Source organism: Etheostoma cragini, chromosome 21 (genome assembly GCF_013103735.1).
Source record: "Etheostoma cragini isolate CJK2018 chromosome 21, CSU_Ecrag_1.0, whole genome shotgun sequence".
Classification (NCBI taxonomy): Eukaryota; Metazoa; Chordata; class Actinopteri; order Perciformes; family Percidae; genus Etheostoma; species Etheostoma cragini.
The window spans coordinates 5,960,898-5,979,446 of record NC_048427.1 but is presented as its reverse complement, the minus strand read 5'-3'; the positions used below and the strand labels follow the sequence as shown (position 1 = coordinate 5,979,446).

The following is an 18,549-nucleotide window of genomic DNA, read 5'->3' as shown; positions in this document are numbered from 1 at the left end:
GGAGTCAGCAAAGACAAAGAGGAGAATGAACCCAGTATGAGTCTGGGTTTGGCTCAAATTGAATATGCTTTTTTCTTTTGTTATTTTGGGACGCTGAAGATTGCCAACAACAGTTCAGAATCTGCTAACTTTTACGTTTATGGCTACTGCATATCACTGGGTGATTGTTTTGTCACTGTTGGTCCACTGCACTCACAGACATGGTGTTGTTTTCCGCTTGATGGTGTTTTTTGCCTCCAACATCGCCTTCCAGGCAGCTAACCCTAACCTTAACCCTAAACATAACCATTGCCCTGCTGCCTGGAAGGAGATGTTGGGGGCAAAAAACACCAAACACCTTGTTTTCTACTGCATCCTGGTTGCAGACCCTAGCATTATCATACATGATGGCCTGCTGCCAGCTCCTGTGTGCTCTGAGCTGATTATTTTGACATCTTATGGCAAATAGAACTCTCCTCTCAGCGGTTGTGCTTAACACAGCGGAGAAGCATTCCTTTGTTAAGTGTTTGTGTCATACTTAAAGGATTAGAAAGCATCTGAAAAGCACAAGGAATATTGTTTGGAATCACCTACTGAATAGTTTAACTGCTCAGGTTATCCAGGCCATGAACTGCACATTTGTTTATGGGCTAAGACTTCCCCAGAATACAGAAAGTGGTCCCAGAGTCCAGGTTTGGGCACTGTTCCAGGAGCTGGCAGGGGTTCACTGTATAGAAGAGTATGCGTTACCCATATGATATTTTACCCATTTGACAGAATCTACATTTATGTTCCCATATTTCATAGTTTCTGCCAGGGCCATTTCAAATCCCCTCAACTGTATCTCCCATTTAAATCTTCACATGTAGGCATGTCTGAGTCTAAACTGGGAAAGGCGTGCTGGGATAAATCACTGCAGACATTTCTACCTAGATGGTTCCCATACATCTCCGATTTTATTGTGCCCTAGGATCCTCTGTCTTGATATTGCTTTGGTATGGTGGCAGAGGTTTTTGGTTTCTGATTGGAGGGACGAGAGGGAATGAGGACCTCTGCTGGACAGGTTGTGGCACTGGTGACATCAGCTCAAATACAGTATCCTAAAAAGATATATTAGATGGATATCATCTGTTTCTGAATAATTCAGGAAATTTGTATTTACAAGCAGACATTTTCTATTTAATTTCCTAATTTTGTACATTTTGTCACATAAATAAAATCTTTACTCAAATCACAAAATTGTGAAACAAGAAAATATTGAACTTGTAGAACTTTTTTTTCTTCCAGAAACCTCTGTCTAAATGTAATTTTATATGTTTACATGTACCACTGTTGTTTTATTGTTTATTATTTTTGTGTGTTATTTTATTTATATCTTTGCAAAAATGGCACTTGAGGTGTATGTGCTATTGCTGTTAACCTGATTCTTTGTATAATGCATTCTGTCGACAACAAAAAAACATATGATAGAGTAAAATACTTCAATCTCACTTAAGGTTATTTTTATTTCTCCTCACTTTATAAATAGTGCTCATGTGCCGGTGAAAGTTATTCCATGAATGTGGTTCATTCTGTTACCAGGAGACTACATTTAAGAAGTCGATACATGCCCTTCTCTTACTGACTATTTAAAGCTGTGGGTTCAAACATGTCAACATTAGAATTTTGCTGTTGTCTTGTTCTCTGGCTTGGATGTCTTTCTTAAGGCCTACATATTTTTTCCCTTCATAAATTAACTTATTTTGTATTAGCTGTAGTGACCTGACATGCATTATACGGTGGTATTATTTATTGATGGATGTGTACTTATACTATACTATATAATTGTACTGATTTTTGCATATTTGTAGTGTAAGTAAATTGTTTAAAATGTCTTTTTATTGTAATTTTTAGATTAAAGGTTTTTATTTTGTATTTAAAGCACCAAACACGCAGCTCACAACCTGAACACAACCCCCCCCCCCCCCCCCCCCCCCCCCCCCCCCCCCCACACACACACACACACACACACACACACTCATCATCACACCACTTAGATAAAAATTAAGACAAGATGAAACAACTATAATATTCAAGAGAATACAAACAAAATAACAAAATAGACAACTGTAAACCGTATTAACATATTACATATATGTGATAAATCAATAAGCACATATTATTCACAGTAAGGGCACGTTTTACACATCAGCCCATGGACAGCAAATGATAATCAGGTTTGTGTTCATTTCCATTTTCTGTTTATCAATTAGCACTGTCCCTTCAAAATAAAGTAACAAATACCTGTTGAAATTTATCAAAAGTAATCTTTAAATACAGTAGGAAATTAAGTTCATTTGCATTGTATATGCAGGAATTTCAGAGACAGACGTCTCAAAACATAGTCCAATAAAATCACCTTTAAACTACCTGCAATTCTGCATGGTTAGATACCACGGGGGTAAGGGAAGGTGAACCAACCCTTTAAACACACTACTGGATTCAGAGAAATAGATTGCTTAAAAGATCCCAAGTGAGAGAACTCAAAGTGTCAGTCATGTTCTCCAGTTTCAGCTGTCTGAATGAGGGGAGATGGACATCACTTAGGTATCCCCAGGGGAAGAAATTCCTCCAAGAATTAACGTTTCTCTCGCGGTTTCTCACAAATGGGTTCCCAAGCCATTTCCATTAAGAGTCTTCGGACAGGTCTTCTATGAGCTTCACAAACCGTACAACCAGCCAAGGGGCAGGGGTTTTGTCAGAACTCTCAAGGTGTAATCTATGGTGTTTAAAGGAGAGTGGCTGACCTTTCACTGTGAACTATACATTTATATAAACCTTAAAACAAAATTTGCTTTGAGTCAGATTTGCACACATGGCTGCTGGCAGGCAAAGTGTCCAGGTTGGTCATAAATCACCAGAGGAAAAATGACTGACATCTCTCAATTGTTTACATGCGGCCCCTATTCTTCTGCTCAGGATCTGAGAGGCTGTTTGGCAGAGCAGCATTTCCCCCCTATGCCCTCTCAGAGGTTGTGTTACTGCGTCCATATATCACCCTGACATGGGTGCACTCATTGAAACGGCCTGGCTAGACCTTGTCTCTGGATGATGACATATTTGCCATTCCACTCAGTGAGGTGTGTGAGCATCTTATCACTCATCACTGTCAGAGATCCACCGGCTCAAGCCATACACTTCCTCTGACCAACTTAATTCAAAGGATATACATAAGATGATTTTACTTCTTTGTGTCTTACAGTGCCTTATGGATTATCTAATTAGACCCAAGACCCAATCATTTAGGCACCGACATTGATACTGCCTGGGAGTCCCCTTCAACACAACTTCCCCAGCTCCTCCTGGGGGTAGTGGAGGGAGGAAGAATGTGGAGGGAGGAAGTAAGTTTCCTCCAGGCAGATTGCTGGATGGAGAGGCTGAGAGACGAGCAGATGACAATGGCAGGGAGATCGGGGCCTGAGTGTCGCCTCAGGGAGACCTAGACCCGCTACGTGTTGGCTCCGGCCGCTACGCTAAGTGCACCGAGCTGAGGCCTTCACAGCGGATTTGGCAAGGTGATCCCTTTACCCACCCCCCATCCATCTCCTGCCAGCCGCTCCCCTTCTCCCTCCTTCCCATCTCACCCCTCTTTCCTCTTCCTCCCTTCATTGACACCCAACCAGGAGGTGATGAGTTGACACAGAGGGTGAGGATGGGTCAGGGAGTGTTATCTCCTCCATCACCATGCAGTTTTGTAATGCAACAGCACATTTGGAAATCTAATTGAGTTTTTAATTTGTCCATGTCTATGTTTTTTTCTTCATTTTTTGGATTGTTTTTGTGTAGCTAAAGTCTTAATGTATGAATGTTTATTATATAGATTGACTTGTACTGGATTTATTTTGTCCGGTAACGATTTTGATATCTGGGATTTTCAAATCCGAGTAAGATCTTGTTATATCTGGAGTTTTTTTTATGTACACACATAACATAAACAAACAATTTTCCAGTTGTTTTTAAAAAAAACATTGTGACACATATATACTAAGTGTGACTTTTGTCCAGGTAAAAAACTAACTTGTCAGTGCTCTCGTGTGGACAAAGGATGTAAGGGCAACAACGTTTCTAAATTACCTCAATACTAGTTTGTCATTTCTCTAATGCAATTTCTTGTTATTTGTCAGCCAACATATACCCCGATACCAATATAACTAGTAAACTAATATTGGTCTTCAAAAGGACAATTTGGGTTTATTGCTGTGGGCTAAACTGTCTGATTGACTTGTGATGTGTTTCTTGCCGCACTCTACTTTGCTATGACGTGTTCCTGAATCTCAGCAATTAGTATAGTGTTATAATCAATAGAAATAAAGGCCAAATCTACTAAATAAAACTCAAGTTGTTGTAATAAACCACACTTATCCTTTGATAGAAGGAGGCCAGGATAGTGGTGAGCGAGGGGTCAGCTGGTTATATAGGCTGACAAATTGTTCCATACACATGCAAACAGGCCTGAGGCACTTCTGATCCCTCCAGCAGTCAGACACCGTGTCTCCACATCCATGGTGAATGACACTGAACATTGCCTCCTGTAGAGAGGCTGCATTGTTTCTTATGCAGGATTTAGAAAGCCGATATCAAATTCTGCTCTATTCAAAGAACCTCTGTTTTATTAGAGAGGCAGACAGGGGATTGCAGCTTTTAAGACTTTGCATCACAGCTCAGAGTAGAGGTGGAAAACCTGATGATGAAAGGAGCAGAGGTGTACAGTATAAGTATTGAATTGCAACAACATTCCTGAAGGAAAACTTCAGGTATTGAGATGCTGTGGTAATTTGTAGTGTCTTGTGTCATGGTTCCAATCTCTATCTCTCTTTCTTATTTTTTTAATTCCCATTGCTCCAGGTGTTGACATTTAGGTGCATGACTTGACAGATAAAGTTATACTCTTCATGACAACAGCCCCAAGGTTTTTTCTGCGGTCAGCGCCATAAATCTCAGGCGGGTGTTACAATGATAGACGGCCTTATGACAGAGCTTTGCAAATCCTTTAATCCGTCCATAAAGCTCAATAGGGGGGCACTTGATGCACTTTATTCCAGCACCTCTCCTCATCTGGCTTCTGTAAAAGACACTCAGGGCTGTCAGATGTTTGAATAGAGCTGATGACATGCAGCGATGCAGCTTTTATGAGACATTGGTTCTCACCACGGAAATTCACTCAGTGTTCAGTATTAATGAAGCATGAAGATAGAACGAGGCACTTAATACTCAAACATTTTCCTCAATACACCTGAATGTGTTACCCGGACAAGTATAAGGAAGGTTAAGAAAATACTGTACAGACTAGACTAGAATTTATATGTGCTGTCCTTGTGTGCAGACTGCTGGAATCTCAGCAGTTTTATGGCCATATGGATCGGAGAACAGCTTGCGGTCTGTGACTGAGTGTCTTGGTTACAGTCGAGTGTCTGTGATCTATGGATTTGTGTCCCGCTCTAGTGACAGTCGTTAAAACAGAAGCCTTTTATCTCATGGATACACAGATGAGCCTGGATACCACTAAAAGAAATAAACTCACATGTAAAATAAGATTCCCACTTAAGGTGGGAATGTAATTCTAAGTTGTTGTTTTCTGTAATACTACAAGCTTCTACGACAAAACATAGCTAGAGGAAAAGTAGCCCTGATTCATATATTCATTCAGATGAATTCATTGTGTTTAAGTAATTGCAACTATTTCTGTACTACAAGTTTCATGGAGAATTTGTTTGGGTGAGTTATTGATTGCTGCCACCTAGTGCAAAGCTTGAGTCAATAACTTCTGGTAAGAACTCTCACTTCTGTGAGAAATTTATTTAGATGTAGGTCTGATTCAGGGTAAATTGTGAATATAAATGTTGTCATATGAAAAAGATATTAATCTTATGTGCCTTGTTTGTACAAACTAGTTTTTTACTGAACTAAATGTGACAGCCTGAACTGAAAAAAATCTTAATCATTGCAGCACATCAGGGCAATGTGAACAGTGATGCGTTCACGTACTGATGTACTCGCTGTAGTGCATTTGAATGGTAATGCGAGCACTTAGCTCAGGAAAATGCCCTGCATAGTCAGTGACTAAGAATCTTTGAAAATAACTGAATGAAATGATTTCAAATCAGCATGAGTGATTTGTGATTTCCACCTCTATAGGGCAGGCTCTCCTCTCAGATGTCCTCCTGCAGAGCAGAATGATTGCATGTGCCGCAGCCTGGGACCATTAGAGCCAGAAAGATACAATATCATGTCAGCATGAAACTAATAACACCAGTATGTCGGCATATGTAAGTAAACATTTTTAATTTCCACAAAAATATGTACGCATCTCTTTTTCGTAAACACTTTCTTATATCTCTCTTTAATTGTTTTCTTGTATGAACCATTTTTCTGAAATGCAGTGAATTTAAATGGACATGCAACACAAACAAAACGTTAAAGTCTCCGCAGTATTGCTGTTGTTAATGTTAAAGTGCCTATGATGAACTTTCACTTTGTGTTAATTCTAGCAAAAGTGTCAGTGTTTTTACCTCAGCAAGATGGATGGATGGAACTTGTAAAATAAAATTAAAATACAATTATAAAGGCTGGATGCTCACAAAGGCTTTTCCGTTGTCAAACCAAAATTTAAATTCCATATGTACGGTTTGTGTGTGTGTAAGTATTTACTGGTAGTCTCATTTCCTGGTACTGGTCATTTATGGTCATCAGATGGAAAAGGAAACAGTTTCAGAAACATTTAAAAGTTCCTCGTAGCTACTTCGAAGGTCTGTTTCTGTGTCCGGTTCAAATGTGCCAATTCAGTCGAAGTGTGTTCTGTGTCAGTAGTTAACTGTGTGTCCCTACGCATTGCACCCACTGATATCTATCACACCTGCCAATCAGGGGCACATTAATCAACAATGTTGTCAAGTGGCATGGGGAAGAGAAAGTGCTCGGACCTCCCTCCATCCATCACTTGTGATTGTAAACCAGCATTAGATGTCAAGAAAGAAAGAAAGAAAGATTCTGAACAGATTTATTAGTTTAGTTTGACTCCATCATGGGCCGTGGAACCAGGCTGGGTCTTTTTCTCTGTCTCTCTGTCCCAGCCAGGTAAAGTGGAGAATTGGCTTCAGGTGATTTGGAGAAGATCTTATCTTCTGTTAACAGTGGAATGACACCATAATGGAGCAGCAGGGGTGCAATTACCTTTTAGCCCTCCTTCTCCTCCTCCTTCCCTCCGCCTTTACCTCAGCCTTCACTGACAAATTAAGATTAATGACGGAGATAAGTAAGGAACCTGCCTGCATTCCAATATCACACAGTCAGGTTGAGTGTGAAAGCACCTCACAAGTACAGCAAGGTACGGCTTATCACTTTCCCTTGTTCAATTTGTATTTGTCATATACAGAATCATGCTTGTACAATGTGCAGTGAAATGTAGGGTTGCCTTCTCCATTGACTGAGCAAATAAATAAAATATTTAAATAATAATACAGTAAAATATAAAGGAGATACTACCAAATTTGAAACACATTGAACAATCAGCAACAGACTTAATTTAGTTTTTTTTAATTGTATTTACTTTCAAAAATAACAATAAAATTGTTGATGTATATGTTAATCCGTTGTGAACCATTAGGTGTGAAGTGTGTAAAACCATCCATTAAAAAGACATAAAAAAACAATGGACTGCATTTAGAAGAAGCGTGTCAAATGCACGAATCCGTTAAGAATGGTATGTGGTATAGAGGAGTTTGTGTGATGCGTATGATGTGTACAATGTGCAATGTACTGTATCACAGCTGTTGTCAAGCTACAATGCCATAAATATTCATAGGACAATAGGAGAGGTACACACACCTATCTCACTGCCACTGTGGAGGGAGAAGGTCACTCTGTGCTGATAGGGACATCAAATAAAAAGGCTTTGGGGCATGATTGGGCTTTTCAGGTTGAAAGGCTAAAGGGTTGTCTCTGAGGAATATTTTGAATGTCTTGGCACCTGGGTATTTTTATTTCATTTATAAGACTGGGTGTATTTATTTTAAGGTGAAAGTGTTAAAACAAGTGTTATAAATCCCCTCACCCTTGCATATATACATCTACCCTTTCAGTTGTCACATTGTTGTCAGTGTGAAACTAACTCCCAAAGGTTGAAGAAGCCCTGACCCCTTCCCCCATCTTACTATGTCCCACCAGAGTGGACTCTACATGGCTAAATGTGTTCCATCCTGCCCTGCAGCTGGAGGTGTCTGTTTCACAGGCCTCTGTAATGCGGGACCTGTGAGGATAAGGTTTCACAGGTACAAAAGTTTCTGCTTTAATCCTATCACAGAGTGAATGGTTAGGGTTTCTGCATAATCTCTGGTTTATCCATTCTGGTGAGCCAATAGACAGAGAATGCAGAGAGGAAGAGATTACAGCACCTCTGATTTTTTTTTTTTCAATCAATGTTTGCACAGCAAACGGCAAGAGGGATCTCTCAATAGCAATTCAGCTATTCCACACCTCAGTGCACACAGGATAAGATCAGTAATAGATATAGTTAAATATCTCCTCCAGCCAGCGGATGTTCAAGAGATCTTGCATCAATTTTGAATGCCTTACAATGTCTATGAGAAGTCTTTACTTTCTTATCATAGCGAAAGAGCGATGATACGTACTGCATGTATGACTGTGGAAATAATGATTTTTAAAAATCAAGTGAAGTCAAGTTTAAGTATTTTGTTCTGGGATGTCTTTTAGTTGGGACTGGCTACAGTCTGTTGGAGGTCAGACTGAGTCAATGATGAATAACAAAGGGTGAAATATAAAAACAGAGGGTCTCTAATGGCTGACCGTTTTGTGCTGTGTTGTAAGGAGCTTATCAATTTCCCAGCAGGCAATTTTGCGGTGAAACAGGCTTTGACGTGGCCTCCTCTGGAGAACACAACCTGCCCCGGCTTCACACTGAGTCCTGGTCACAGCTGAAGGCTAACATCATGAATTTTTTGGCAGGAATGGCTTGGTGACAAGGGAGGAAATACCTTTAAAATTTGATAATAGATATTTGAGAATATTGAACATTCCAATTCAATCCATTTAGTAGACTGGAAACAAGAGATGTGGACCAATGAATTAAACTAGACTCTAAATAAGCGTATGGTTCAAAATGTTGTAACTCAGAAGGAACAGTGGATTTTCTACTCTGCCTGAAATGCTTTTGATTCATTGTAGAAAGCATGCATCCTTAGAAATATAATACAGATTCACACTGACAACCACAAAGCAGATTGCTGCATCTTTCTACAGGTCCCTTGAAGTGTGAGACTTGAAGGAAGAGTGGTTCTTTTGAAGGCAGGTAGAAGGCGTTGCGGAGCTGAGAGGTGCTGGAAAGGGCATGTCCAAACAGACTTTAGGCCCTGAGTGATGGGACACGGGAAACGGTAAGAGGACACCTCGTCCCTGCTCTCATGTCAACACAGTCATGTGAATCACAGCTGGGAGAGCATCTGAAGATCCAGGAAACAATAGACGCCGACTCTCAAAGAGATCTAACTCAACTTCTACTGAATCAGCAAGCGTTGTTTTGATCACTGTATATGTCAGCATTTTTTATCATTTGAAATGTATTAAACTGATCTGTAATACTTTTTTATCTCTCATCAAGGCTTTTGATGACTTACTCTTTTGGACAGCACTTTGTGATTTTTATCTGAGAAAAGCGCTTTATAAATAAACTTTACTTACTTACTTACTTACTTTTGCAAGTTTATTTCCCATGGAAGTGGATACATTTAAGAGGCAATGGATCATCTTCAAATGGAGTGTAAAGACCTCAACTTATTAGCACTGCTTCCATCATGAAACATGAATGGATGAAGGTAAGTAAAGTTGTGTGTCAGTGATTCAGAGGGTACCCAGAGAGAGCTACTTCAGAGGGTTGCCAGAGGATACAGCAGCCTACGTGGAAACATTGTAGACTCATGTCTGAGAGTGAGCTAAACAGTTATGGATCAAATCATTAAAAGGGAGGGCTTCAAGTAATGAATGAAAGGTTAAAGCTAGCTAGCTAACGACAATGGGGAAACAGTCAAAATACTTCAAGCGAAATGGGATAGATAGCTAGTTAAAATAGCTAAAGTTGAAGTATTTCATCTATTTAGTTATTACAATTAGCATAAGTTCAACGGATGTATCTAAAAGTTAAATGTTTTCAACATGCAGCTTCCAGCTGGTAGTACAAACGCAAACTTGACCAAACCTACACCCATCGCACTTCAATTTTATGAAAACATAACAAAATACAATTCATGTATTTAATAGTGCAACAACATCCGATTTGAAATCAACTCAAGTTGACGCATTTAGAACAGGACAGATGGTGTTGCAAAGAGATACATCTGACAAAAAGGTTGGGAACGACTGGTCTGTCCCAAGTTCCCAGTCATGGGAATGTCTGTGAATATATTTTACTTTTCATTCCGTCTTTCTTTAGATAAACACATTGACAGAAATCACACATGATTAATAAAGACCAAACAAAAGGAAATCAGCTAAATCCCTATCTGTTGTGCTCCTGTTTCATGGATTGGTTTTTAGAGGTAGAGGGCAGCAGAGATCATTTAATCTCAGTATCCATCTTATCACATTTCTCAACCTTTTTTATTTAATGTAACCTTAAGATTTTTCAAAAAAATACAATTTACTTAAAAATTACATATTCTTTGTGCTTGTTTATTAGCCTGTGGTCCATTCTTCCAGTAAATCTGGAGCATTCAATGACAAAAATGCAGATTCCAAATTGGCTACAATAAAAAAATTATCCTTTAAAACAAAATACAACTTCATCTCATTTGTTTATGTACATTCACTTATTTTAGGCAAAATATTGTTTCAGACACATAACACACTAAATAATTCCCTTGGGTTTATATATAGCGGATGATATCTGTCTGTAATTCTCCATTACAGTATACGTTACAGCAGAAAGTCTTGACGAGCGATTTATCAATGTCACAGAAAACTGATTCCCTTGCAGGCCATTAATACATCATTATCTCCTTGGGTGCGTCCTCTGTAGGCCTCTGCTGTTCTCTCCTTTGTGTGTAGGCTGCGTGGTCGTACATGTAGATCAAAGCAATGGCAAGAAGAGAAAGCAATGTATAAAGGAGGATCAGGTAGTATCCTAGCTTCATCTCTGAAGACTTGTTCCTTAGGTCTGCATCTTCGGAAAAGTTCTTTACCAAATCCTCTGCCATGCTGGTTACAGTGACGTTCACCACAAATATTACGAGGACCACAACTGACAAACACGCTGCAAGAGAAAGACAAAATAATTGATACCCCAACCACCACCTAAATATCTTTATCAGTGCAATGCAAAAAATATGCAGATTTTTGTTGGCAATTGCACTCCCAGATTCATTTGTGGGACTAACCGCTGAGCGCGCTGCAGACGTAGACGCCAATAGGCCCCATGTAGGTCTCATAAGGGTTGCTGACACTGTTGTAGAGGGAGATGAGGATGCTGCAGGCAGAAAACAGCAGACACAGGGCCAACAGGCACAAAACCAAAGCGTGGAGGACTACAGGGGTAACTCCTATTTCTGCCAACTTAGGGATCACTACATACACACCACACACACACACACACACACACACACACGCATGCAGTTCAAGCATGTTATGATGTAATTTTGCTTACATGCATTATACAATATTGCAGGCAACTAGAAAGAAAGATGTTATCCAGTCACTATATTATTGTCAACTCTGGTGAGGACGTGAAGGATTTCTGTGTGTCCACAGTAATGATGTTGTTTGAAAGGTCCAATGACATGGTGCTCTTTGTATGCTTTTATATAGACCTTAGTGGTTCCCTTATACCATATCGGAAGTTTCTCTCCCAAAATTCAGCCTTGGTGCAGAATTACAGCCACTAGAGCCAGTCCCACAATAAGCTTTCCTTAGGATGTGCCGTTTTCTCTAAAGTTGAGCAGGATACCCAAGGCTTGGTTTACACCTATCACCATTTCTAGCCACTGGGGGACCATATGTAGCCAGAGGGAATGCATATTGATGTTAAAAACCTCATAAAGTGAAATTGTCATAGCACAGGACCTTTAAAGGGCCAGCTCAAGGAAACACACACACACACACATATATATATATATATATATATACTGTATATAAGTTTTTGCTTTCTGAGACCACTCTGTAAAGCACTTTTTTTTGTATATCTATACAAAAAAAGGTTATGGTGTGTTATTTTGATTATCCACAGTAACAGTTACAGGGACACTGCTTCTAGAAAAACCAGGGGAAAAAAAAACAAATATGTATTGATTCTGGGTGTGTGTATGTGAGAAAAATATCTTCTGGTGAACTGGGCATTAAATTTACCTTGAAAAGTATCCCGGCCTCCAAACAACGGGCAAAAGTATCTGTTTGAAATCCCGACAAAAAGCTCCAAAGTGATCACAGCAGTTCCATTGAAGAAGCTAGTTCCAACTTTTGCACACTCCATGGTTATTGTAGACCATTGTGTTGACATGCAGTACCCCATCACCCCAACAGACATGGCAGTAGCCAGCGCACTGCCCATAAAATGCAGCGTCTTCTTAGTGGAAGGCATTATTGCTGTATTCCGGTTGCACTAGTTAAATCTAAATCCCAGCGTTTCTTCTCTAAAGCACTGATGAAGCCTTCTGAAGCAGCTTAGGACCCTCTGATCCTCTAAAGATTCTGTGTATGAGCTACCTTCCTGGGTGGAGTGGACTGCTGGTCGTAAAATCTCTTGATTATTGAAGTGACCTTTGGTTTGAAAGGAAAACACAGAGCTGGTTGTCATGGTATGACACCAGCTCACTCCACAGTTTATAACTGTGTCATGTCTGGGGTCAGACTGCAAAGGAAAATCACATCTAGAGTGAGGGGGGATACACAACTAAAACTGAACAAAGCAACTTCAGGACATATAAACAACGCTTTGTAAAAAGACATTTCATATTTCTAGTTCCTGTGCCTACACACACACCTTCTGGTGCAGTTTGAGGGAAACACGTTCACAGTCTTGGAACCAAAGTCCTGTTCTTGAAATTGCAGGGTCATAAAACATGATGCAGATTAATTATTTACCTGTGTCATTAAAAATAGTTAGTGGAAGAGGAATGATTATTTGATCATATGTATGTGTCATCACTGAAGCCATGATAGGGGTTGGTATCAATTCACATAATGCTGAGGATATGTTAGATAAACAGGGAAAACTGACCTCTGGCCTGTATGACATTTTACACTGTAAGCCATCTAGTTGGTGCCGTTGATTTATAGGTATAAATTGAAGACATTCAGAGTGTCCTTTCCCAGCATCAATGGAGCCATAAAGCTTCAGGACTTCCTGGTTCTTGGTAATAAATGTGTTTTTGCGTTTGCTAAATAGAACTACCAATATATTTTTTATTACACAGTATGTTTGGGTGTATTTAGCAAAAAGTCCACAATGTTAGCAACAGAGTTGTATTCAGTTCTTTCATACATGTTTATAATACAAAGGTTATGTTTTTGCCTATATACACTGTACAGTACATGATACTTTTATTGTATATTATTTTAGGTAAAGATGAGAAGCACCGTTAAATTATATCACAAATAATGATATTATTATTATATAAAACCTAAATCCAAACTCATTAAAGTAATTTTGGACCAATACAAACTTTAAATTCTTAAAAGTTACTCTGGGACAAACAAACCCACAAGAAAGCCCATGTAATACAGTGTGTGGCCAGGCCGGGGCTCCCTCTCTCCGCCAGCCCGGGAGGGGAGCCGTGTGCACGCTGACAGCCGGTTGTGATGTTGGAGTAAACACTAACTCCTCCTTCCCGGTGACAGGCGGCAACACTGAAGCATCGCCTCGCCTTCTCCAACACAAAATCCACGCTCAGGACTTAATGTCGAGACCATTAAGGTGAGTGATAAGATTCATTTATGTCATCACGCCGTTTTTGCATGTTATTTATTTGTGCGGAACACGCCACATTTCCACGTTTTCAGTCACAGAAAACGCCGTGTTACCTGGCCGTCACAGCAGCGCACGGTTGATTTTTTTATGCATTCCAGGTGCGTGTTCAGCTTTAATGTGCCAGTGAATACATTCTTCGTTCCTCATTCAGTGAATACATTCCGAAAGTAGTTTTTCGTGTGCTTGAATCACGGGTTCTCTGTTTGTCAACCTGCAGCGACTTCCAGTCAACCCGGTGTGTCACTGTGGTTTAATGGAACACTCGTTTGGAGTTTTTGTTCTCATTTCGTGGCCTTTATTTTATTTTATTTTTCTCGTTTGTATTTTGTGTGTGTTTTGCATTCATCACAATGGAGATTATCTATCTTTTCTACAGATTTGGTGGCTGACTGTTTGTCTATGTGGGCTGCATTTAAGCCAGTTTCAACATGTCTGTGAACAGAGGATATTGGTTCCACTGATTATCATGGATGGAGCTGCTAAGACTTGTTAGGAGGGCTCTTCGAGGTTTTTGAGTTATGTTTTGAGATGTTGACTCTGGTTTTGGTTTCCAAATGTGTTGGCTGCACAGGTTTTAATCAAGTTGGGGTTTGCAATACAATAATCACTGGAGATGATATCAATCTCCCTAGAAGGGGTCTCCCTGGGGGAGGTCAGGGTCAGCAACACATCAGCATCCTTGGAGCAGATTGGCCAAAGCAGTGTGCTGGCTAAAGGGAAGGGGAGATAAACCAAGTCTGACATTTGTCTGATCAGACCATGAAAATAAAAAGTTAAATATACCAAGACACCATCATGATTGTGCTTCACAGACGATTAACAATATAACTTTGGGACTTTGACATCTTTTATTACGGAAAAAGACTCCTAGTGAAACAAACACACTCATAATGAAAATATTTGGCATACTTTTGTGGTAGCATGGCTGGACAATGAGCTGAGTTCACCAATGTCAGAGAGATGCTGCTAAATTGCTTTACAGCATCTTGGAATCTTACTGACGGGGACAGATACTTCAGACTTTTAGCAAGGCTGTCTCTAGGATCAATAGATAAGAAAAAAAAGCTATTTGAATATGGAAAGTGTAACTTCTGTCACCCCTGACAATAGGAAATTACTCTCATCTCATTTTGAGGGTTGTGCGATCATCACCTTACTGTCCATATGGTACCATCACTGAAATGTGTCACAGGTTGCTGTGCCGTCCAGTTGTTATTTCCATCAAAAAGACAACTGTTTCAGAGAAACCTGACCTGTCTCTTCAGTACACTGTAACTTTAATACTCAGACCAAACCCAACTACATATGACACATTTAAAAAAAAAAAGCATTTTCTAGATTTATCATGTCTGAGCTGAAGTCTTTCAATTTCCTATTTGGAGCAGTCACAAGATGTGTCCTCATTTACCTTGATTTTACTGTCTAGACTGTCTGTGTTTGCTTGTGATTTTTCAGTGTGACTTCCATTTCAATTATACAGTATAGACCCTGGAAAGAATGGCAATTACAGTGGCAAAAGCTAATGAGGATGCATTGAAAGAAACAGTCAGTGCTCACCAAGACAAATGAGACTCTGAATGGACGCAGGAAGAAATAACATTTAACTGCTGAGTGCTGTCTGCAGATTGAGTCAGCTTTCATCTTGTTACAATTCATATTTGGCTCCAGTTGAATATCAACTCTATTTTGTGTGCAAAGATGTATTTCCCTGGGAGACAGTTTGTATAATGTCTAAGTGTTAATAAAATGCTAAGAAATGCGACAGGTTTATAACTGCAGCAGCTATTTTCAACCTATTTTTAATGGCTATTTAACACACTGCCAAGATGTTCTTTTTTAGTTTTGTTGGCTATAGTTAGAACTGTATAAATGCGTGTTTGAATGCTTGTAAAGAGCATGTTATTTGAGCGTGGGTGTGCTGTGCGAAACGAACAGATGTGGTGATTAATGAAATCCACGGCAAGGTGGAGAGGACTAAGTTGCGCATACCTGGAGTTTCTAACAGCTTGTTTGGTATAAACCTCAAATTGCCCGCCTGGAGTAAATCCCTGCAGCTCGCCCACCCGCTATCGCTCCACCACCTCTCTCTAAGTCTTGGAAACACTCTTAGAGCTGTGAGACTACACGTTGTGCCATGCGCTCTCTGAGGCTACAACTACATTAACTGCACTCTGTTAGAAGGTGTTCTTTTTTATCCTAAAATAGGCTTAGAAGGAATTAATTGGTAGAAAGTCATGACAATTAGGGATGAGCTAGGTGTGACCCAGAACTTGTCAGACGTTTGCCGGCAGAAACCGATTTAGCCAGCCTTGGAGAGGGGTTGATGAATAAGATAAGGGAATTGTCAAAGTAAGATCCTACTTTTGATGCAGACAGCATTTGTACCCAACCTGTTATTTTTCTGCTTGCCTCAGTGGAAGCTTGTTTAAGCACATTAAGCTGCAGTATGTTGCAATCATTTGTGCTTGCGGCTAGTACTACAGAATACAAACCCTGAAGTCATCCTTTGAATTTTGACATCCCGCTTAAATAATTTAGTAATAATAAACATGTTAATGCAGAGTGAGAACAAGTTAACCCTCACTTAACCAGGCAAATGGATTTAAAACAAACTAATAGTTAATTGGAGGGGTTGTACAGCTTGTATTAGATGTGAACTTTTTTAACAAACTATGCTTGGAAACAGGTCCAGAACAACAACAATGATTGCTAAACCAGGGAAAGCAGAAACGAAGCATGTAAGCGGTGTATTGCTTCCTCTTTGGAGGATAGGATCAAGAAAGCCCCGCAGCCTCACAGAGATGTGGGAACTCAGTGATACTGAGAAGGTGTGTCTTCGTCAGAGGAGGCCTAACACAGGGACCAGGCAAGAACAGTCTATGGCTACCTGCATCCCACACACACACACACATATCTCTTTCTCCCTGATCTGTGTTATGCCCAGGGCCAGCACTAATGGTGCATCTGATGGAAAAGGCATGAGATAACACTGGGGCTAGTGATTGATATGTGTACAAACTCAAGCTATGCCGATTTCTGTTTAAGACTCAACTTGGCCACTGTAGCACCGAAACAGCTGGACAGAGATCAAGGCTTCTTGTTTGTCAGATGCCTCAGAACTCATCCACCATCTTGCTCCGCTGAGATAACTGCAAGACCAATCACATAATTCACAAAAGAGAGATAATATTTTGAGGAGAAGTTGAAATTAAATCTGGCATTCCAAAAAAGCGCTACAACCCTGACAAAACCTTTGTTTCTGTATTGAGTCAATTAGAGCTGCCATAGTTAGTCAATTAATTGATTAGTTGATGGAAAGAACTGTGATTAGAAACTATTTTGTTGATTGATTTAAGTCAATTTTCAAGATAAAAGGACAAACATTTGATGACTTTTGGGTCAAATGTAAGAATTTGGGGTTTTGGACAGTTGCTTGGACTAAACAGAACATTTGATTGCAATTGGAAACGGATTATAGTTTGTTGTATTTGTTTGCCACTGTGGTCAATTTGAAGCAACACTATGTAACTTTTCCCTATTTGGTCTCTCTACAGGTTGCCTCTCCGGTGTAGGGGGACCGAAGCGGGGGAAGTGAAATAGTGTTTGTTTAAATCCAGGGGACGATGAGGAAAGGAAATGCTTGTGACCAGGTTATGGCCTTAACGTGCCACTGGTTTGTGAACAGTTTACCCAAAGAGAGATTTCTGGCTCCACCTGTTTCCCTGGGGCTCCGAGGCCCGTTTTAGAAAGCTGGTTTAGTGAAAACTCAGAGTTTGTTAACCCTGAGATGAGGGGAAACTCTGGGGTTTCTGTTTCAGAAAGGGACGTTAATCAAACCTGAGCAAGAGGGGTTACTCAAGCCCGTTTCAGAAAGAGATGTAACTTAACCTCAGAGCCAGTTACTATGGTAACTGAGTTTGTAAACCTAACCAGGTCAGAAGCAGGTTTTCTTCAATAAACCTTGAGTTTCTCTCTCTCCTCCCTCTAAGACAGCGCTCTTTCATTTCCTCATTCATTCATTCAGTCTGTATCAGGCTCAGTTTAGTGCAGTTTGTTATCTGCATGAAAAAAAAAACATGGTTGTTAAAAAACTGCGAGGCAGAATAAAAAAAGTTTTTTCCTCGAACATGTCCTTTTTTTGACAATCCCGTTGATGAAGAAGCTGTATTACCTTGCACGGAGTTAATCTTACCTCGGCAGATGATATTTAGGCCCCGACTTTAGATGCATATTTATTTCCAGATAACTACCATTTTGAGTGGTATTGTTTTTCTCCCAAGTCTATCAACTATCATCCCAGGTGATTCTTTGTGTCCTATACGTTTTTTATAATGGGGAGCATATTAGTAAAGCCACATGCAGAGCCACCAGAAAAGTGTGTATTGCTCTGAAACATTTTCTAAAGGTTTTTGTTAGGGATGTCCCGATCAGCATTTTAGGCCTCCGATCTTTTAACCTAAAATCCGATCCGATTTCGAGTCACAATCCGATATTTTGCCTTTAGTATTGAAATTGATCAAACTCAAATATATTTTGAGCATGTAACACAACTTTTTATTAGA

At 39.9% G+C, this 18,549-nt stretch overlaps 2 protein-coding genes across 3 annotated transcripts in view; one reads left to right on the top strand and one right to left on the bottom strand.

Annotated features, from left to right (window-relative positions):
- Positions 1–10,682: 10,682 nt before the first annotated feature.
- Positions 10,683–12,760, bottom strand: LOC117937371 (clarin-3). The gene is made up of 3 exons (XM_034861280.1): positions 12,367–12,760; positions 11,403–11,588; positions 10,683–11,278 (listed from the first exon to the last, which is right to left on the bottom strand). Exons 1-3 carry the CDS (start codon positions 12,596–12,598, stop codon positions 11,007–11,009), a joined length of 690 nt encoding a protein of 229 aa, XP_034717171.1. The 5' UTR covers positions 12,599–12,760; the 3' UTR covers positions 10,683–11,006.
- A 1,061-nt stretch (positions 12,761–13,821) lies between these two features.
- ptprea (protein tyrosine phosphatase receptor type Ea) overlaps positions 13,822–18,549 on the top strand; it is a 49,974-nt gene continuing 45,246 nt past the window's right edge. The window contains exon 1 of one of the 2 annotated variants that reach the window (XM_034860357.1): positions 13,822–13,933. The gene's annotated coding sequence lies outside the window, so the exon portion shown is untranslated. The remainder of the gene's footprint in view (positions 13,934–18,549) is intronic. The other variant, XM_034860359.1, reaches the window with a different exon arrangement.

Bases quoted from the DNA above. Each gene is read 5' to 3' on its own strand.
- LOC117937371 (XM_034861280.1), bottom strand. From the start codon at position 12,598: ATGCCTTCCACTAAGAAGACGCTGCATTTTATGGGCAGTGCGCTGGCT. The intron at 11,589-12,366 runs GTAAATTTAATG...GTGTGTATGTAG, and splicing joins AGGCCGGGATACTTTTCAAG to TGATCCCTAAGTTGGCAGAA. The intron at 11,279-11,402 runs GTTAGTCCCACA...TTTCTCTTGCAG, and splicing joins CGTCTGCAGCGCGCTCAGCG to CGTGTTTGTCAGTTGTGGTC.